Source organism: Schistocerca gregaria, chromosome 5 (genome assembly GCF_023897955.1).
Source record: "Schistocerca gregaria isolate iqSchGreg1 chromosome 5, iqSchGreg1.2, whole genome shotgun sequence".
In the NCBI taxonomy this organism is placed as follows: Eukaryota; Metazoa; Arthropoda; class Insecta; order Orthoptera; family Acrididae; genus Schistocerca; species Schistocerca gregaria.
In genome coordinates, this window is record NC_064924.1 from 10268315 (window position 1) to 10291036 (window position 22722).

The 22722-nt window shown below is 45.4% G+C and overlaps 1 protein-coding gene across 2 annotated transcripts in view; it reads left to right on the plus strand.

The window, feature by feature from the left end:
* LOC126273150 (trehalase-like) overlaps positions 1 to 22722 on the plus strand; it is a 260073-nt gene that overhangs the window by 69175 nt on the left and 168176 nt on the right. For both annotated transcript variants that reach the window (XM_049976602.1, XM_049976603.1), the window contains exon 2: positions 20271 to 20520. In XM_049976602.1, coding sequence (XP_049832559.1) covers positions 20271 to 20520 — 250 coding nt within the window. The remainder of the gene's footprint in view (positions 1 to 20270; positions 20521 to 22722) is intronic.

Genomic DNA, 22722 nt, shown 5'->3' on the forward strand with positions numbered 1-22722 from the left:
CTCTGCGGTGAACAGCCGTCAGCAGAGTCTGCCACTTCTCTGCTGTCATCGGCAGGAAGGTTCCAATGCAGGCTGCAAAGCTGCTCGCTCGCACCACGACCTCGTGGAAGATGAACGTACTTCCGCGTCCACGTCGAGACTGAGCAGGACCGTATCCGCGGCCGGCTGAGGTCTGAATAACACGGAGTCACTGTCGGCGGAGTGTGATGTCACTCACGAAGTCCGCTTCTCTCTACCAACAGCCTCACGGGGTAGCCGTCCGGTCTCGGGCGCCTTGGCACGGTTCGTGCGGCTCCCCCTGTCGGAGGTTCGAGTCCTCCCTTGGGAATGGCTGTGTGTGTTGTCGTAGCTTAAGTTGTAGTGTGTAAGCCTAGGGACCAATGACCTCAGAAACTTGGCCCCATAGAACTTACCACAAATTTCCAATTTTTCTCCACCTACTAGCGCTCCGTCAGGCTTACCGCCTGGGCACGATGAGTATCAACATAGTTAGCTCTGCTGCAAAGATGCATCTGCAGAGAGAAACAATACGAGCCACAGGGATCGAATTTGAATTTCTGCAAGAAGTGTGAACGAATCCACTCCCGAAATTTTATGGTTACACAACGTATGTGACGCCTGTAGTTCCACAGACACTGGCGTGGCGATTTTAGAGCGTGACGGGATCGAACCCACCGACATCACGTATCTCCACACCACATGATGGTTAGCGATCGTGGCCCTTGGCACCCAATTCATTACTGTTCATAATAGTACATGAGCCACCAGGAGGGCAATGGGTCAGCCACTTACAATGTTGAACGCCAACTACAAGACCTTCGTCATGGCTTTGGCAGGCCGCATTGAGAAAACTTTGCCAATGATTCCTGCCATAGATGAAACGTCACAGGTGGAGACACCATCATTGAAATGAGCGCCAGCGTCTGCAGAGTCTCAATAGCAATTGCCCCAGCATGCCCGCTGCAAATGGCGATTGTCTGCAATAGTTTCAGTCGCTGCTTTGACATAGTGCAGCATAACTTCCACTTCCTCCTAAGGGGTGATGGGCCGTATGAAATTTCCCCCAGGCTCACTGACACCCCGCATCATCTTCTGAGAGCAGACAGCCTTCAGGTCCAGGTCAACAGGTGCACGGTGGGCGCAATACCTATCGAGAAGTCTATAAAACATAGTTGCTCCCTTTGTATCTCTTGCGTCCCAGGTACCATCTACCAAATGGTAAGTCTGATTTAATTACAACTTAGAAGTTTTATTCTTAAAACAAGGTGAAATATAACTCAGCATAATCATTCGTGTCCAGGTCCATAGCCTAAGTTAATCTCCCATAAAAACTATTTAGTCAGCATCGCGACTGAGAGCAGACCTGCTCCACATTCCAGGAGGCCCACCAGACGACTCGCCTCCCAGGCCACGACCACGCGACTCAATCACGTGGGGCCTCATGCCGACTGGCTCTGACGACTCCAGTGGTACGACTGTTGCATCTCTTTTGGCGCTCCCACTGTGAACACTTTGGAGTACGCCGCACTGCAGCCAGTGGAGCGTTGGCAGACGGTACTCGAGAAGGCAGTGGCCGCGTCTAAAGTGCAGCGACCGCACTGTACGAACGTACGGCACAACAGTACCCAGCTTTACGCAATGACTCTCGAGCCACTCATCGGGGAACCTCAACCACTGGCTATTTGGCGTTACTCTGCAGGACATTACATTCCGCTACATGGCGTACACCGACGACCTACTACTGCCGGTATGTCCTGCCAATGAAGACAACAGCGTACTAAACGGGATCGAATAATACGGACAGGCAGCGGGAAATCTTCTGGAGATCAAAAAGTCGGCGGCGCTGGATATCGGGCGCGGTCTCGGGCTGCGAACTGTCGCTCCCTCCCACCAGTTACTGAACTGAGATGTTTCAGAATCACGTTTAGGAACGACCACGGCAAGTTATCGGCTGTCAGTGCAGATTGTGGCGATACGTTTCAGACCTCAGGCGGCCTTCAGCTACTTCCTATCCCTCACTCTCCCCCTACGCAGTCGACGTGTGGGACTGGTTAAGGGCGAGCATGGACAGCTGCCATTTATGTGAGCAATGAACCCGCCAAGACGCCTGCCTCACAGGCACGACACTGATTCGCAGGTCCCGACGTCCGCGCCTCACGTCCTGCTGCTGCCGCGGGTGCGCGTCGCCACACAGCTCTCCCACGTACCGACGGTCATTCCGGAGTACAGCTTTGTCACCTCGGATCCCCCCACAACACGCCTTCCGAAGGCGAAACATTTTTACACTACTGACAGTTCTGTGCAACGTGGTAGAAACTACGTACCGAACTGTCTACTGGCCACGAGTGTGGAAAATGATACACCACCACTTTTTGCCAGCCACAGCGCGCGCAACGTGGTATCGAGTGACGAACCAAAAATATTCGAGGAACACTTGCTCCACGCTGTCGGATTAACAAATTCTTCACTTTGCCCTGACTGTCGTCGCCTGCTGAACACCGATGAACCCTTCCTGTGTCTGTCGTCATCCTGCGTTTGGGTTGCGATACAGAAGATCTTAGCTTGTTACCTCCGTGTTACACCTGACGTGGTTCAGCCTCAGTCCCTTCTGTGTACTGAAGGCTATTACTTTTCCCTCGGCCAAATATCTTGTGCTTACATCGTTTAAGGACGTGACGACCGACTACATCTTCGGCGAAGGCGAGAAAGTGAATCTTAATTATTGGTGGTACCTACAAAAAGCTCACAACTCTCTTGAACGCACACCGAGGTACCGTACCTTCATTGCAAATTATTTACGCAGTGTTTTCATAATCCTCCTCTCCCCCGCCCCCCTTCCCTGCTAGTTGCAACACCACATCGAAGACAGCATGACCTGAAATGCAAGCAGTGAGAAAGAAAAGCAGATTGGCTGGTTCGAGAAGCCCTACATTCATTAAGGCATTGGGTATGTAGCATGACTCTGTTGTTCATGTTTTAGACGGCATTGTTGGAAATTGAAAACGCCAGTGACAGTGGACAAGAAAACTCCAGTGGCACCAATTTATTGAGGAAATATTCTTTTAGCTGAAGTAGCGCAAGTAATATACAAACCTACTCTAGTTTATGGTTTGAATCACATCTTTATTCTCACATTCTGTTTTATATCATTTTCATTTGTACACATTTACTAATTATAATCATGTAACTAAAAATAAATAAATAAATAACTAAATTACAGAACCATGGAGCCTATCGCCTTGGGAGAATTTTTGAGAATAGTTAGGGGCAACTCCTGAAGAAGGATGGTTCATTTTTTCTGGAAGAGTAAAAAGTGGCGGTGCCAAGTAGAGGTAGATTTTTTTTTCTTTGAAGATGAAACTTAATTAGAGAAGGAGATGACACTACCATAACAAACAAATTTTTGACTTTTATAAAGGTAATCAAAAGTCTTTGCCCATCATTTTTACTGAATTAATTGGTTGAAATGTATTTTTTTTTATTTCTGACACGAGTACTTTGTCGCACAACTTTCATAACCGTATGATTTTATTTGATTTTTAAATTTTCTTCCAATCATTCTTTTTTCGTTTGGAATGTTGCTTGTGTCGCCTTTAAAATGCAGCCAAGTGTTAACCAGGACTGCCGATCGGTTGGTAACACAGCAGCTTGTATAGTTAGTGTGACGACAATTTCAGGCTAGCAACGACAGCGAGAAAATACAGTTTGCCTTTACCGCTAAAACTGAAATTTTGCTGCGCAAGATGGTTTTGCAAACAAACATACACTACTGGTCATTAAAACTGCTACACCATGAAGATGACGTGCTACAGACGCGAAATTTGACCGACAGTAAGAAGATGCTGTGATATGCAAATGATTAACGTTTCAGAACATTCATACAAGGTTGGCGCCGGTGGTGACACCTACAACGTGCTGACATGAGGAAAGTTTCCAACCGATTTCTCATACACAAACAGCAGTTGACCGGCGTTGCCTGGTCAAACGTTGTTGTAATGCCTCGTGTAAGGAGGAGAAATACGCACCATCACGTTTCCGACTTTGATAAAGGTCGGATTGTAGCCTATCACGATTGCGGGACATTGCGTTGGTCTAGATCCAATGATTCCTAGCAGTATATGGAATCGGTGGGTTCAGGAGGGTAATACGGAATGCCGTGCTGGATCCCAACGGCCTCGTATCACTAGCAGTCGAGATGACAGGCATCTTATCCGCATGGTTGTAACGGATCGTGCAGCCACGTCTCGATCCCTGAGTCAACAGATCGGGACGTCTGCAAGACAACAACCATCTGCACGAACAGTTCGACGGCGTTTGCAGCAGCATGGACTATGGGCATGGCTGCGGTTACCCTTGCCGCTGCATCACAGACAGGAGCCCCTGCGATGGTGTACTCAACGACGAACCTGGGTGCACGAATGGCAAAACGTCATTTTTTCGGATGAATCCAGGTTCTGTTCACTGCATCATGATAGTCGCATCCGTGTTTGGCGACATCGTGTTGAACGCCCATTGGAAGCGTGTATTCGACATCGCCATACTGGCGTATCACCCGGTGTGATGGTGTGGGATGCCATTGGTTACATGTCTCGGTCACCTCTTGTTAGCACTGACGGCACTTTGAACAGTGGACGCCACATTTCAGATGTGTTACGACCCGTGGCTCTACCCTTCATTCGATCCCTGCGAAACCCTACATTTCAGCATTATAATGCACGACCGCATGTTGCAGGTTCTGTACGGGCCTTTCTGGATACAGAAAATGTTCCACTGCTGCCCTGGCCAGCACATTCTCCAGATCTCACACCAATTGAAAACGTCTGGTCAATGGTGGGCGAGCAACTGGCTCGTCACAATACGCCAGTCACTACTCTTGGTGAACTGTGGTATCATGTTGAAGCTGCATAGGCAGCTGTACATGTACACGCCATCCAAGCTTTGTTTGACTCAATACTCAGGCGTATCAAGACCGTTATTACGGCAGGAGGTGGTTGTTCTGGGTACTGATTTCACAGGTTCTATGCACCCAAATTGCGTGAAAATGTTCACATGTCAATTGTAGTATAATTTATTCGTCCAATGAATACCCGTTTGTCATCTACATTTCTTCTTGGTGTAGCAGTTTTAATGGCCAGTAGTGTAGTATGAAATTTTTCTGTCCTAAGTTTTCTTGGAGAGGTTAGCATTAAACAGCGTCCACATAGCGAACGTAATTTCTGTTCTGCCGCAGATTGTTCATCGCCGTTTTCTCGGATACATTGCACATCACGTGGTTAGGTTAGGACATGAGTTTAAATTCAGGGCTACAAAACGCGTTGTCTGCCGCAGTTGAGTTATTTGCCGCTTAAAATCAGCTATCGACAGGGCATTTCACATCTTCTCAAAGCTCGCGGCTGCTTCCAACAATGGTCCTGACTACACATTAACAAGCAGTGACCCGCCGTGTTTAGTGCGTCGCCTATGACCGAGCGCTAGCCGGCACAGGTGTTGCAACTTTACAGCGTCAAGCGACAGACATCAGCTATCGAGTAATGTTGATCGGACCGTAGGAACGTCGGGTGGCGAGGACAGAGCTGCCGCGGGTCTACGGCGCTCCTGCCGCACCCATTACTCGATAAGAACAGCTTCATGTGCGACACAAGTTGCATCACATGATCAATAAGATAGGGAAGAAGACTGCGTCAACGATAGCGCTTCTGAACCTGTCTCGAACCGCTAACTGCAGCTTTTAACATGGAATATATCTGCCGCATTCCACCTCTGTACAAGCCGTCACTAATATGATGTTTCTGAAACAGATCGCCACCTCTGTAAGATTCCGACCGCGTAGAAGCCAGCACTCTGTCTTGGTACACATGCTCCACGAGGCTCCGAGCAATAGCTACCACGCAGAAACTACGCCCCTAGACTTCTGAAAACCCTACGGCACAGTTCCGCACTCTCTCCTGGCGACTAGCGAGTGTGGCAACAGATATCGGAGTCGTTTATATAGCCCAGTCAACGAAGACCAAAAAATGGTGATTAGGGGAAAAATTCGTGTAGTCGCAGATGTTTGTACAGTGGTAGGGAGAAGAGACATGAACAACATACTAAAAATCCTGACATGTAGGGGGGGGGGGGCGTTTAAAGGTCACTGTTTTACGTTTTTCTTTAGTAACTCGAAAACCGTAGCTTGTAGCGAAAATGTTTCCCAGTGCAAAATTAAAGAACGTTGAATTTCCTACAAAAAAGGTCCTATTCATTTCTTGCACGTTACAAGGAGTTGAAAAATAGCAAATGTATGAAAACATGTTTTAATGGTATAAAATTAATGTATATTGTTAGATGAAGTTGATGAAGACCAGATATTAAATGACTATAACTGATTTTAGCAGAACGGTACTGAGGGATACATTCTGCTCTGAGGATGTGACAGGTGGCAGCGGGTGAGGGTAAGGTTTTGGACGGGGGTTGTTGGTGGAGGGTAGAAGATGATGGAAGGCACTTCTCTTATTTGCGCGTCTGCGAAACGAAGAGCGAGTTAGTGAGTCCGCACTCCAGCCACCCCATTACATCGCAAGAAGCAACAACAGGACGCTTCACCAACTTACGCGAACCAACCACAGCGCACCTCGCCGATTTTTGATGTTTCACAAAATCCGTTGTACGAGGACTCGTGTTACATGTGTTTATATTCCACAAATTCATTAACACTAAATGAAATTCAGATATTAGTTATTAACAGAACCACACATACGAACAGAATCTACGTACATCTCTACACACCACCTTGTACCGGTAGGTGGGCACAATGAACGTTTGTTGGGGCTTTTTTCTGGAAAAGGCTCCTTCCCCCACCACGAAAAGTGTTCGTTCTTGAATTTACACACAGCATTTTCAGTCCAGTTCTGTTATGTGAGCAAACAAAAAAACTTTACTGTTGAGCGGGTTGTGTGGTTCCCTCCACATTAATGAGGTATGTTTGTTCCTCCCACTTTTTGTTTATTTGCGAGTAGATAGGTTCACGAATCAAATGTTCCATATAATAATTACTTCATCACTTTCTGCAGTTTATATGATGGTGCGCAAAGAGCAAGTAACACGTTATTGATTATCAAATGTTGCAGCAGAGACTGTCTTATATCTGGAATTCACTTTATTAACCTATTAGTTATTTACAGTCATTACGAGAGTCGGTACGTGAAATATGTTCCTGCAAAGCTTATGCAATATGAATTATTTCCATTCCCGTTGTCTCTCTTTAATGAAGGGGGCATGAGGAAAGGAAAGAAATATTCTCCCTATGATCCTTTTGCAGAAGGCAATCATGCAACTCATGACCTACAAACCAATGCCAACGTAGTAGATGGAGGCTTCCTTCTCCACCGTGTGTAATGGAATGTGGACAGCAATATTTCCGCACTCTGCAGTCAGTAGATAGCCTATGTGCTCAAACGTTATGGTAGAAATTGTTACTCCAAGAAAAAATGCATATGACAAACGGGTATTCAATGGACGAATATATTATACTACAATTGACATGTGATTACATTTTCACGCAGTTTGGGTGCATAGACCCTGAGAAATCAGTACCCAGAACAACCACCTCCGGCCGTAATAACGGCCTTGATACGCCTGGGTATTGAGTCAAACAAAGCTTGGATGGCGTGTACAGGTACAGCTGCCCATGCAGCTTCAACATGATACCACATTCACCAAGAGTAGTGACTGGCGTATTGTGACGAGCCAGTTGCTCGCCCACCATTGACCAGACGTTTTCAATTGGTGAGAGATCTGGAGAATGTGCTGGCAAGAGCGGCAGTCGAACATTTTCTGTATCCAGAAAGGCCCGTACAGAACCTGCAACATGCGGTCGTGCATTATCCTGCTAAAATGTAGGGTTTCCCATAGATCAAAAAAAAAAATGGTTCAAATGGCTCTGAGCACTATAGGACTTAAGACCTGAGGTCATCAGTCCCCTAGAACTTAGAACTAATAAAACCTAACTAACCTAAGGACATCACACACATCCATGCCCGAGGCAGGATTCGAGCCTGCGACCGTAGCGGTAGCGCGGTTCCATACTGTAGCGCCTAGAACCGCTCTGACACTAAGCCCGGCGCGCAGGGATTAAGTGTAGAGCCACATCAGAAATGTAAAGTCCACAGTTCAAAGTGCCGTCAATGCGAACAAGAGGTGACCAAGACATGTAACCAATGGCACCCCATACATCACGCCGGGTGATACGCCAGTGTGGCAATGACGAATACACGCTTCCAATGGGCGTTCAACGCGATGTCGCCAAACACGGATGCGATCATCATAATGCTGTGAACAGAACCTGGATTCATCCGAAAAAATTACGTTTTACCACTCGTGCACCCAGGCGCTCCTGTCTCTGATGCAGCGACAAGGGTAACAGCAGCCATGGTCTCCGAGCTGATAGTCCATGCTGCTGCAAACGCCGTCGAACTGTTCGTGCAGATGGTTGTTGTCTTGCAGACGTCCCGATCTGTTGACTCAGGGATCGAGACGTGGCTGCACGATCCGTTACAACCATTCGGATAAGATGCCTGTCATCTCGACTGCTAGTGATACGAGGCCGTTGGGATCCAGCACGGCATTCCGTATTACCCTCCTGAACCCACCGATTCCATATACTGCTAGGAATCATTGGATCTAGACCAACGCAATGTCCCGCAATCGTGATAGGCTACAATCCGACCTTTATCAAAGTCGGAAACGTGATGGTGCGTATTTCTCCTCCTTACACGATGCATTACAACAACGTTTGACCAGGCAACGCCGGTCAACTGCTGTTTGTGTATGAGAAATCGGTTGGAAACTTTCCTCATGTCAGCAAGTTGTAGGTGTCACCCACCGGCGCCAACCTTGTATGAATGTTCTGAAACGTTAATCATTTGCATATCACAGCATCTTCTTACTGTCGGTCAAATTTCGCGTCTGTAGCACGTCATCTTCATGGTGTAGCAGTTTTAATGACCAGTAGTGTATGTTTGTTTGCACAACCATCTTGCGCAGCAAAATTTCAGTTTTAGCGGTAAAAGCAAACTGTATTTTCTCGTTGTCGTTGCTAGCCTGAAATTGTCGTCACACTAACTATACAAGCTGCTGTGTTACCAACCGATCGGCAGTCCTGGTTAACACTTGGCTGCATTTTAAAGGCGACACAAGCAACATTCCAAACGAAAAAAGAATGATTGGAAGAAAATTTAAAAATCAAATAAAATCATACGGTGATGTAAATTGTGCGACAAAGTACTCGTGTACTTACATTTCAACCAATTAATTCAGTAAAAATGATGGGCAAAGACTTTTGATTACCTTTATAAAAGTCAAAAATTTGTTTGTTATGGTGGATTCATCTCCTTCTCTAATTATGTTTCATCTTCAAAGAAAAAAATATCTACCTCTACTTGGCACCGCTACTTTTTACTCTACCAGAAAAAATGAACCATCCTTCTTCAGGAGTTGCCCCTAACTATTCTCAAAAATTCTCCCAAGGCGATAGGCTCCATGGTTCTGTAATTTAGTTATTTATTTATTTATTTTTAGTTACATGATTATAATTAGTAAATGTGTACAAATGAAAATAATATAAAACAGAATGTGAGAATAAAGATGTGATTCAAACCATAAACTAGAGTAGGTTTGTATATTACTTGCGCTACTTCAGCTAAGAGAATATTTCCTCAAAAAATTGGTGCCACTGGAGTTTTCTTGTCCACTGTCACTGGCGTTTTCAATTTCCAACAATGCCGTCTAAAACATGAACAACAGATTCATACTACATCCCCAATGCCTTAATGAATGTAGGGCTTCTCGAACCAGCCAATCTGCTTTTCTTTCTCACTGCTTGCATTTCAGGTCATGCTGTCCTCGACGTGATGTTGCAACTAGCAGGGAAGGGGGGCGGGGGAGAGGAGGTTCCATGGTTCTGTAATTTTTTATTTTCTTATTTTTAGTTACACGATTACATAAATTTCGCGTCTGTAGCACGTCATCTCCGTGGTGAAGCAATTTTAATGGCCAGTAGAGTAGTTTGCGGCACGTGCCAAGGTACGTGTATAAATGGTGCACCGTTGATCGATCTGGAAAATGATGACGATGATGAAAATACATTTGTTGATTGTTGAAGTGTACAAATTGAACATAAGGTGTTGTTTTATAATAACCAATGTATATTTTCTGTTCTTTCCAATTTCATTGGGCATTAAACATTAATTTTTAACCATTTAAATTATGGATTTTACACCCATTGTAACGCGGAAAGTATTAGTCCTAGAGAAAAAATTAATACGAGATTTCTTTTAGGAAATTTAACGTACTTAATTTTGTACTGGGAAACTGTTTCGCTAGAAGCAATGGTTTTCGAGTTATTCAAGAAAAATGTTGCCCTTTAAACGCCCACCAGGAAAACGTGAGGAAGTGTCCTTTAAACGCCCACCACCCCAACGCTCACCAGTATAGGTGAGGATTTTTAGTATGTTGTTCATGACACTTCTTCCTACCATTCTCCGAAATTTGCAACTGCACAATTTTTTTCCCCTAATTTTCCTTCTTTGACTGGGATAACAGAGAGCAAAGAGGTGTTCAAATCTAGATACGAGATTCTCAGAAAATTTTTGTCTGTGTGACGTCCTCTGCTTTTATTTCAGTCAGTAGTATATATGTAGTGTCCGCTCTTTCGGACATGTCCAAAAGAACACACAGCATTTTGATCTAGCACTCATTGTGAATTAATACAGAAAGGAATGATTGTAGCAGGTATCGATTGAAATCACTGGCGAAAGCTGAACGTTTGTAGCGGACCAGGATTCGAACACGGGTTTCCTGTTTTACAGGCAGTCGCGTCAGATCCAAGTTCTCAACTTCCTTCCTGCCTGTTTATTTAGTGTGTGGCAATGCACATCATTTTATGCTTCTTACAAATGTTTAAATAAAAATATACACAAAAACACAATTAAATATATTATATAATAAGTATAAAACACACAGACAGAGGGGCAATGCAATTAAATACAAACATCAAGATATGTATAAAGTCTTTTGCGGCGTACGTTGCCATCAGCAAATCACTGGACTTGGCACAGTATGTTCTTCTGTTGCACTCTTGGACAATGTGGCGGATGGTCTGTCTGTTGGCTCCGCAATCACAGTTAGGAGCTGGTGTTTTTCCCCACCTTCCGTGATTTGTGCGTGTTCTGTTAAGGGTGACCATAGTTTACGTGGTACTTCATATCCAGGCGGTCTCTCAGTGATGCAGGGGAGGGCTTGACAATGCTCCGGGGGCACCTCTCGCCATTGTTCCCTCCAGGTCTTTATTGCATTAAAGCTTATACTTTGCAGTTGCTATAAGAAAATCGAGTTCTAAACTCGTACTTACCAGATACCTTTTCCCACATGTGAAATTTCTAGAAAATGGCCTCCTAGGATGCCACTTGTAGATTTTTCTTTAGATCACCCAGTGGGCTACATTCCCGCCTTGCAGACAGGGAAATTCTCTCGACGTGAAGCGGCACCCGGCTGTCACACTCCCACTCTCACAAGGGGGGCCACCGAAACCAGGCAGGAACACCACTCGACCAGCCTGGCAACCTCCACCCAGTGTTACTGGCGAAAGCAACACCCCATTAAGGCGTTCTTCGAGCAGAGAGTCGTACTTGTAAAAACAATTTATTCCCCAGTGGCCAGACACACGGCACTCGTCGTCACAGTGGGCTTGTTAGCCAGAGCCTCAGACTGCGAGGCGCGTCGACTGAAGTATGTGGCATCTCGAAGCCAGTGCCGCCTATCCAGGCGGCCTCAACTTCACACTTCGGCTGGTCTCAGGGGGCTGGTCGCCAGTGGCTCTTTCCCCCTCCTATAAAGAGTCCGTTAGATTCGTAACACAACAAATTTGGGACATGCAACTAAACACACAGGTAGAAAGACATTAAAACATTTGTTAGCAACTCGATTACGCTGTCACTGACGTAACCCACATTATCAGGATCAAATACTCTTCATACGGTAGAAACATCATAAATTTCGTCAGTAGCCGTGGTACTTAAGATGTGCCTGCCCACCTCCTGACTGACGCGTTTCGAACCATTACTTGGCAACATTTCAGCTTTGTTTCTTGCCTTCATTCTGTGTGTTGCGCCACAAAACGCTTGAAGGTCATTCATTAGTGGCTTGATACGCAATATCACAGCGCATCATCTGAAAATGTGACACATGTTCTGCTGATTGTTCATCTAACACTATTTTGGAGCGTACTGGGTATTTGAGGACCGGTAGTTTAGTTTTTTTTACTGAATTTTTAATATTTGCACACACACACACACACACACACACACACACACACACACACACACACACACACACACGTGTATGTGTTCTGGTAATAATATGACAGCTCGTTAAATTTCGTGTTTCCACTGTCTAGCATTCTCGTCCAGGTATACAGGGTGAACATTAACAAAGCGGAAAAACTGCAGGGACGGATTCCTGACCCTGTGAACGTGTGTCCGGAAATGCGACGCTGCCACAGTAGATGACGCTGAAGAATAACAGTTCCTCTGCCCACCTGACGTGTCGTGCGTTCCGCTAGAACAAGGTCTTCCAAATCTGCAGTACACACAGCCTCCCGCCTCCCTGCACATTCGTCTGTCTAAAAGCATCCATAATCGAACAAACGCCCAAAATGGGCTTGAAATGTTGTTTGTGTCTGTGAGGGTACTTGTTATGGTATTGCCAAGCTGCCTCTGACCGTTTCCATCTGCCCGGCATACACAGACGCCATCTCGGCTTGTTCCCGAAACGAAGACCGGGCCATTCCGCTGCTTACAGTACGCTGCTTCAGTCACACGGCCTGCAACACACGAGGAACACCCGGCACGTGGTCAGAGGACCTTTCAGATTCGTCAGCGCCATCTACAGTGGCAACGACGCATTACCGGACACATGTTCACAGGGTGTTTTTTCCTCCATTTCCAGTCAGGAATTCGTCCTTGCAGCTTGCTGGTTCTATAATGTTCACCCTATATATTGATGACAGTAAGTGAAAGGCTGCCACCCGCCGCCACCCCCTGCCGCACTCCATCTTTATTGGTCCTGTGTTCTCTTCCCCTGTAACTACCACAATTTCTGTGCACTCATACACTATTTATTACTTCAGTTAACTTTTCCGAATACCATCGTTTTTATATGATGTTCCAAAGCTCGCTCCCGTTCACTCTATCGGCAGCCTTTCCATAATCTAAGAATGCGCTGGTAGTCTCCAGTTTGTATTCTCGTCGTTTTTCAACTAACTATCGTGCAATAGTAGCACTGTCATTACAAGATGGTCCCTTTCTAAAGCCATTCCGTTTTTCCGGTTGTAGGGCGTGAGCTATGTTGCTCACTCTGTTGATAATAATTCTTGCGTAGAGTTTGTTGGACGCGTTTAGTAGGCTTAATACTCTCACAGATATTTGTGTCCTATTTTCCGTAGAGCGGTATGAGCTCCCAAATCTCCCACGATTCGTTAGCAGCTTCATCTTCCAGCATTCATTTAAAATCTGTGATTCCGGCGGGGTCAGGGATTTTCTCTGCTTTGTGATAGCTGGGTGTTGTCTGATGTCCTTAGGTTAATTAGGTTTAAGTAGTTCTAAGTTCTTGGGGAGTGATGACCATAGATGTTAAGGCCCATAGTGCTCACCGCCATTTGAACCATTTTTTAGGTTTCCTGTTGTTTATCTGATACACTGCCTCCTATTCGCATCTGCTGTGAAGTCATATCGTAATAAAACCGTGTGTTACTTCACCCTCTGAAGTAGCTTTTTCTTCCTCTTTGTCATCTTCTTCAATCCGCAGTTCCCGGTAGTGTTTCGTCCAACAAGTCTCTTTACGCAAGCATCTTTCTCTGGCTGGCCGGCCGGAGTGGCCGAGCGGTTCTAGGCGCTACAGTCTGGAACAGAGCGACTGCTACTGTCGCAGGTTCGAATCCTGCCTCGGGCTTGCATGTGTGTGATGTCCTTAGGTTAGTTAGTTTTAACTAGTTCTAAGTTCTAGGGGACTAATGATCTCAGACGTTGAGTCCCATAGTGCGCAGAGCCATTTGGCCCATTGGACAAATGGACAAAGATGCCTTTGTACTACTACCTAGTTTTTACAGGATATTTTAAAGCGGTAGAGCATCATTTTATTGTTTCGGAAGAATGTAATACGGGAAGCTTGTTTAACTATACCTTTCATTAAAAAGAAAATGAGCCAGTACGACTTTGTTGCTGTCGTTGTTCTTGAAGAAGTTATGGAATCTGATTCAGACCTGACAGTTCCTAGTTACACGGTCGAATGTAAATGCAGACGATCGAACTGCAGTGTACCTGCTTCTTAGTCATAATGTCATTCAATCTTGGGTACGTCATTCTCTGCTAAAAACAAGAGACAATCAACTTCAAGTTAACATTTGTACATCTGTTACAAGGTTTCCTATGTTGTATAAACAGCTTCTTCCTCTATCAGCAGAGAAAGTGGTGGATTTTTTGGATACGTGTAAACACCTTCATGTACAATGCAGGAAAGTTTAGGGGAACTTACCTTCTCAGTGAACAGTTCATTTACCTTCTGTTTAATTTTTTCTTTGTTAGTTTCTCTTATCCCACACAGAACTAGTTTTTCTTAACTTGGACATTAATTATTTCAGAATATCAGATAATATATTCCGTCAATACTTCCACTATTTTTGACACTCTAACAGGAAATTTAATATTTTTCCACACACAACGTTATTTCACTGCGTCCTTTTACAGAGTATCCAACGTCCTTACATGGGAAGCCGCACAAAAATTGTGAAAACTTTCTAAATATTGTAAAATATGCTAAATACATATTAAGAAAAGTTTCCAAATATTGTACAATATACAGAACATATGTTGGTGCTATTTTGCACTGAAGCACCAAAACAACTGGAACAGGCATGCGTATTCAAATAAGAGATATGTAAGCAGACAAAATACGTCGCTCTGGTCGGCAACGCCTGTATAAGAAAACAAGTGCCTGGCGCAGTTGTTAGATTGGTTACTACTGCTATTGTGGCAGGTTATCAAGAGTTAAGGGAGTTTGAACGAGGTGTTGTAGTCGACGCACGAGCGATGGGACGCAACATCTCCGACGTAGCGATGAAGTGGGGATTCTCCCGTACGACTATTTCACTAGCGTACCGTGAATATGACTAATCCTGTAAAACATCAAATCTCCGACATCGCTGCAGCCTGAAAAATATTCTGCAAGGACTGGACCAACGACGACTGAAGTGAATCGTTCAAAGTGACAGAAGTGCAACCCTTCCGTAAATTGTTGCAGGTTTCCATGATGAGCCACCAGCAAGAGTCAGCGTGTGAACCATTCATCAAAACATCACTGATATGGGCTTTCAGAGCCGAATGCCCACTCGTGTATCCTTGATGACTGCATGACACAAAGCTTCACGCCTCGCCTGGGCCAGTCAATACCGACATTGGACTCTTGATGACTAAATGATGCCTGGTCGGATGAGTCTAGTTTCAAATTGTATCGAGCAAATGGACGTGTACTGGTATGGAGACAACGTCATGAATCCATGGACCCTGCACGTCAGCAGGGGCTGATCAAGCTGGTAGAGTATCTGTAATGGTGTGGAACGTGTGCATTTAGAGTGATATGGGACCCCTGACACGCGTAGATACTACTCTGATACGTATACAAGCATCAGATCATCTATATCCAATCATGTCCATTGTGCATTGTTACGGACTTCGGCAATCCCAACTGTACAATGCGAGACCCCACACATCCATAATTGCTACAAAGTGGCTTCTAGGATTAAACACCTCCACTGGCCACCAAACTCCCCAAACAAGATCATTATTGAGCATATGTGGGATGCCTTGCAACGTGTTGTTCAGAAGAGGTCCCCATCATATCGTACTCTTACGGACTTATGGACAGCCACTGCAGGATTTATGGTGTCACTTCCCTCCAGCACTACTTCAGACATTAGTCGAGTCGTTGCCACGTCGTGTTGCGACATGTCTTCGTGCTCGAGGGGGACATACGTGATATTAGGCAGGTGTACCACTTTGTTTGGCTCTTCAGTGTATAATGCACACTGTATCATTTTATCACACATAATAAAACATCTCAATAAATAGTATCAAAGAAAAACAACAATTATTTTTACTTCCTGAAATATTATGAAATTGTGATGTACAATTTTCAAATATCTATCGAGTCTCTTTTGTATTATCACGTAGATTAAAAAGGGAAGCAATTTGTTTTTCATTGACTGCATTCTCTACTTTAAATTCTATATTATGAGACCAGTATTTTCCTGAGTTTCTTCTTTTCCCCTACAGCGAAAAAATTCATGCCTTGATGATTTCTCGTTCTGTGTTTACATTGTTGTTTGTGATATGATTCCGCAAATTTTGTGCGCGTCGTTTTTCGCACAGATGGTTAATACTGTACCTCGTAACAGATGTACCGTAGATACTTTCTGTTTGGTATGCAATATCCAGCTTAAGCCACTTACTGTCTGTTGATGATTAAGTCCACATAGCTACCAGATGCAGGATGCTCTCTGCTGCGTGTCACTTGGTTTTCCAAATAGTGCCATCAGACATTCACTGCAGGATTAACATCGGCCGATTTAGTGAATCATTCGAGATGAAATACAGCGACTGAGTGACCTCGTGCCAGTGGCGTAGCCTTCGCTTGTACGGCTGCGCTGGAAGATGGGAGCATCTGCAGTATACTCATCGCGAAGACACAGAGGAAAGGGCAACGTATGGTTGCCTAAAATGTTGGAATGAACGTCGTAGTTTATGTTTTGGTGCAGCCCCAGAACACCAGAGAATCACACTGTGGGTTAAGCGCCTCGTCGAGCTGTCGATAAGCCATACGTCTTCCACCATTTGAAGAGAGCGAAATGACGGCTTTTTGGACCAGACCACAGTCAGCTACTGTCCAGTTTGTTTGTTGTCTGGCACATTGAAAACGTGCAGTTTTATGTCCTGCTCTTATCAATGGCCTACTGAGAGACGGACTATTCCAAAAGTCTCTTATAAGCTGTTCCCTCCGCAATATGTTCTCTGAAACTGGTTGAGATAGGCCTGCATTCACTGACAGCAGCAGTCATTAAGAAGGTGCGACAGAGGCGTTTCTACATCCACTGTTCTTACACCGTGTTACGTGAATGTGAGTGCTACATTATTTGTTGTAGATACTTCTGGACAGCTGACATTAATAGACCAACGAATGTAACAGTTTGGTGCACGGTGTGGTCACACGTGCGACGGAAGATGATAGCTGCATTCTGCCACACCGTCAGGCATGCACGTCGGTCCGATGCACTAATTCCACACAGCTAATGGGCACACGGACATCGCTTCACTGCCGTCACTTATGTCAGTTGTGCTAGCAGATCTACTGTGTTCCAAATCGACCTGTGCGAATTATTAATGGGACGATTAACACCGCGCTTCTAACTGCCGCCAGCGCACAACCTAGGTTCCTGAACTTACTGCTTCTTCCTGGAAGCTATCGTCGCCTTAATGGCATCATCAGGAGCAGTTCGTGCCTCTTGGATCACGGAGTCTACTGAGTCTTGTCAACCTCTGTATAATATTTGTCTCTGGTATGGAGTTTTCCAGATCGATAGTTCATGTTTCGTTAAACAGAAATGTGTAATACGCTGTGGCTATAACTAAACTTTCGCTATTTGGACCAATGTAGACAGAAAACTATTTACCGAATGGGTACCCAACACTATAGAAATGACGTTCAGGCTGTGCGCTGCAGGATTTGTATTGTTGGTAGTGTGATGACATGCCGTTTGGCGTCGGTACTCGAACGGCGACTTAGGGCTGAAGCGCAAGCACGAGTGCGCATCAAAGTTACAGTCAGTCAACATAGGTCTGAGAGGGGTGAGCAGGGCTTTACTCGCAAAGCTGTTTTATCAAAACGACAGCAATAGTGTATCTGTTCTTCGAGAGCACCGACGTATTGTTGCTGACAGCAGGTGAGACAGACTGCAGAAGGGCATCTCCAGCTGTCGAGCCACAAGCCCACCCACCAGAGCAGGACCTCACGAGAGCAGACACAGAGTCCCCCACGTTAAGTGTAGCCCCCAGCTTCTGGAAATACTCGCCATTTACTTTTCATCTTACTTTATTGCACGAAAATTAGTGGTAAAAACTGGAAACTGATACCCGCAGTAACACACTCCTCAAAAGAATTAGGTGAACACATGTATCAACGTCCAGTATGCTACATATATTTTGATGCGGGCAGTTCCTGTGGTCTCATTGCATAGCTTGAGATTTTCGCTTTCGATTTACGCAACAGCTAAAATCATTTGCCTTCTGCCGGTTCTGTTATGCGCTACAGTAACAGATGATCCATCTTCAGGTAGTGAGTAACAGCGTCACAGTGTTGTAGTAAGCTACACAGATGGCAGTTGTCATTTGTGGACATTTTGCTCAACCGAGCACATGCGACATCTTAATGCAGTGAGAGTTCAAGGACGATTTGTTTGATCCAAAAACTATGCGCTTTCGGTTGTGGTGCAGCAGATGCCAGTGGCTTTCCATGTGTATTCCGTAAGTTGTAGACTTGGTACAGGTAGACAGGTCACTGCACATGGTGAGTCGGATAAGGTTACCAGGTCATTACCACCCAATGTACAGACCGATATCTGGTCACCTCTACATCCTGGCGTTCCACAGTAATACGAGAGCATTGCAAGACGATTCAGCAGTGCCAACGGAGGCAGTGCGTCCAGTCAAACTTAAGCAACTGGGTGTGTGAAAGGATCTTACAACCTAGACAACCTGTTTGAGTACCCCGCTCGACATGACATCTCGGAGCTCGTATTCAGTTCTCCCGTTCCCGTGTCAGTTGGCAGCCTCATGAGTGGTAAAACATGTTATTCACAGACGAGTACAGATACCCTCTGACATGGGGTGATGTCCGTGTTCATGTGTGAAGGGGCTGTGGTGAGCAGTACCTGTCAAATGTTGTAAAGGGAATCAACAAATTAAGGCAAGGTTCCCTGCTATTATGGGGAGGAATCAGTATTGATAGCAGCACGGATCTTGTTGTTATCCACAGTCGCCTTACGAGAAAGCAGTAAGTACATCACACGGATCCTTTCGGACCACTTAGTGAATGACGCATAATGTGGTAGCCCTCAACTCCTTCGCGAGCACAATGATTCCAGTGCCAATGTGGCGGGCGTCGCCAGAGAGGTCGTGCGAATCCTGGACGTCGAGGAAGTGGAGTGAGTTGCAGCGAGTGTGACGGACACGGCTGACAGTCGTGATCCAGCCCGTACTGTTCAGTCGCAGACTCACGAGCACTCTGGAGTACTGGCATTGAAGAACGGCAGGAGGTACCTCTGTACACTAGTACTGAGCATTTCACGCATGTGTCACGCAGATTAACGATCACAGAGGGCATAGACGTTATTGAACTCTCAAGTCCAGTGTAAATCAACCGGGATGATGGGATGAACTATTGTTTCCACTTTGTTTTAGACTCCGGTGAGACCAGTTCTTGTTATGTAAATGAGCAAGGATGCAACGGTATTTTGTTGTGTACTTAATTTGTGAAAGATGACGTATAATTTGGTAACATACCCAATCCTCAATGGGTTATGGCAGACACCTAAATTCGAGTTCCCATAATCCTGCTGAACAGTGTATAAATGTTTGCGATTGCAATTAAACTTCTGCTACTCACAGAGGTCTGTTGTGGTCTTTAATTATCGTACGGCAGCAAAATTCGGAAGATATGCTAATGCATTAATGTGGAACCATTTTACACTGGAACAAAATTGTTCCAGCTTTGGCCACTTGCTGCAAATTGGGGACGTACAGAGACTCGTTGACATCTACAGTGTTTGTACCGAACAAATTGTGTAAGCAGTAGTTAATAACAAAATCGACATTATGCGTTTCTCACTTATTTGATCCCTTCTGCCCCTAATCCACTAAATACAGAAAGATTTATATTCATCTTTCATTCGCTCACAGTGCCAGATCTGCACGTGGTGGCCAAAATTTGAAGTAATTTTTTTCGAGTGTTAACCGGTTCCGCATTAATGTACTAGAAAATCTAGCAAGTTTCACTGTCGTACGATAACTACAGCCCTAATTATAACCACTCCATATCTGCGCTTGTAAGCTGGCCTGTAGTACGAGAAGAGGCACGTCTGGTGTGGAATACTGGCGACGCGTAGCTGTACTGGTGTGCCGTGTTTGCAGCGAGGTGTACTGCCAGGGCGAGCTGCTGCACACCGTGCAGATGGCGCAGCTCTTCGACGACTCCAAGACGTTCGTGGACATGAAGCAGCGGCAGGCGCCCGCGCAGACGCTGGCCAACTTCGAGGCGTTCATGGCGGCGCAGGACGGCCAGCCGGGCCGCGCGGCGATCGCGCGCTTCGTCGCCGACAACTTCGAGGAGGGCGGCCAGCTGCTCAACTGGACGCTGCCCGACTGGCACAGCAAGCCCGCGGTGAGTGCACTGCTGGCAGCGAGCGCGCGGGCGGGCTCACGCTCCCCGTTTCCTCGCCGTGCAAATCTCTGGTTTCCACAGTCGGTAAGATATATACGCTGAAACGCCAAAGAAACTGGTATAGGGATGCATATTCAAATACAGAATTATGTAAATACGCAGAATACGGCACTGTGGTCGGCAATGCCTTCATAAGACAACAGGTGTCGTTAGATCAGTTTACTGCTGCTACACAGGAAGGTTATCAAGATTTAAGTGGGTTTGAACATTGTGTTATAGTCGCGTACGAGCGATGGGACACAGCATCTCCGAGGTAGCGATGAAGTGGGAATTTTCCCGTACAACCACTTCACGAGTGTACCGTTGAGTAGCAGGAATCCGATAAAACATCATATCTCCGACATCGCTGCGTCCTGAGAAAGTCCCTGCAAGAACGTCACCAACGACGACTGAAGAAAATCGTTCAACGTGACAGACGTGCAATCCTTTTGCAAATTTGCGTCAGATTTCAATCCTGGGCCGTTAACAAGTGTCAACTTGCGGACCATTGAATAAAACATCATCGATATGGGCTTTCGGAGCTGAAGGCCACTCGTATACCTATGATGACTGCACGACACAAAGCTTTACGCCTCGCCTGGGCCCATCATCTTCGAGACTGGTCTTTTGATGACATGTTGCCTGGTCAGACGAGTCTCGTTTCAAATTGTATCGAGCGGATGGACGTGTACGGGTGTGGAGACATCAGAATGTCAACAGGAGACTGTTCAAGCTGGTGGAGGGTCTGTAATGGTGCGGAGCGTGACAAGTTGGAGTGCTATTAGACCCCTGATTGGTCTAGATACTATTCTGATATGTATAAAAGCATCCTGTCTGATCACCTGCATCCATTCATGTCCACTGCACATTCCGACGGACTTGGGAAATTGCAGCAGGACAATGCGACACCCCCACACGTTATGAATTGCTACAGAGTGGGTCCAGGAACACTCTCCTGAGTTTAAACACTTCCGCTGGCCACCAAACTTCCCAGACATGAACATTATTGAGCATATATGGGATGCCTTGCAATGTGATCTTCAGAAGAGATCTCCACCCCTCGTACTCTTACGAATTTATGGACAGCTCTGTAGCATTCCTGGTCTCAGTTCCTTCCAGCACTACTTCAGACATAGACGAGTCCATGCCACGTCGCACTGCGGCACTTCCGCGTGCTCGCGGGGGCCTTACACGATATTAGGCAGCCCTAAACGATATTAGGCAGGTGTATCAGTTTCTTTCTCTATTCAGTGTATAACTGCGTGCGCATGCGTGATCTCAGTTATTGTTTTCTTGAAAGAGTCCCCTTCATGGAGCTTACTTCCCGTATACACGGGAATTCATCTTTTTGCACTGATGCGAGTTACTGTACTAGTCAAATCAACAGCCTGCCATTCCTAGTGAGCACTAGTTTGTGTTCAAATACTGGGCTTCCTTTCAGTCGTACGTTTCTGGTGTCTAATCACTATTGTCAATGGTTTCGCCTACGTTCGCCTAGCGGCGATTATAATAAATCTCTGGGATATTTCTAATTTCGACCCAATTTGCAATTACTGTTTTCGTCCCAGGGACGAAACTTGGAATTGTTACTAAAAATTCCTTTTTGTTTCTGTTTTCACATATTTTCCTTTTTCCTGTAGAAAAATGAAAGTGGAGAGAAATGGATTCGTTGTACAAAATGCCTGGTTTGTTATCCCAAAACATGCTCTTCATCTACCGAGACATACACTCATATGCGACATAGCTTGAAAACAAGGTTCATTCATGCCCTCCTAGTGATATTGTTCGGCATTGTTATAATGGAAAAATACATTTAAATTAATTATATTTTTGAGAAGCTTTATGGCGGACGAAATTGAAAACACTTCATTTTGAACTTCTGTTTTTACAGCGCTATCGTTCACGTTAAATACTGGCTTAGTATGTTATAATAATTTAACTGTAAGTTTTCTGCAAGTGCAGAATAAATTCAAAAATTTCCATAACCTCCGAGGGCTTATACATGTCCTGATCTTCTAAGGTGACCAAATTTGGGCCCACTACTATACCATAGTATCCTTGCACCTGTCACCACCTGTGATCTTTCGAACTGGAGTCATGTTCTTCTTCAAATCTGAGGGTATATCACCTGACTCCTGTATCTTGTACGCCAGGTGGAATGGT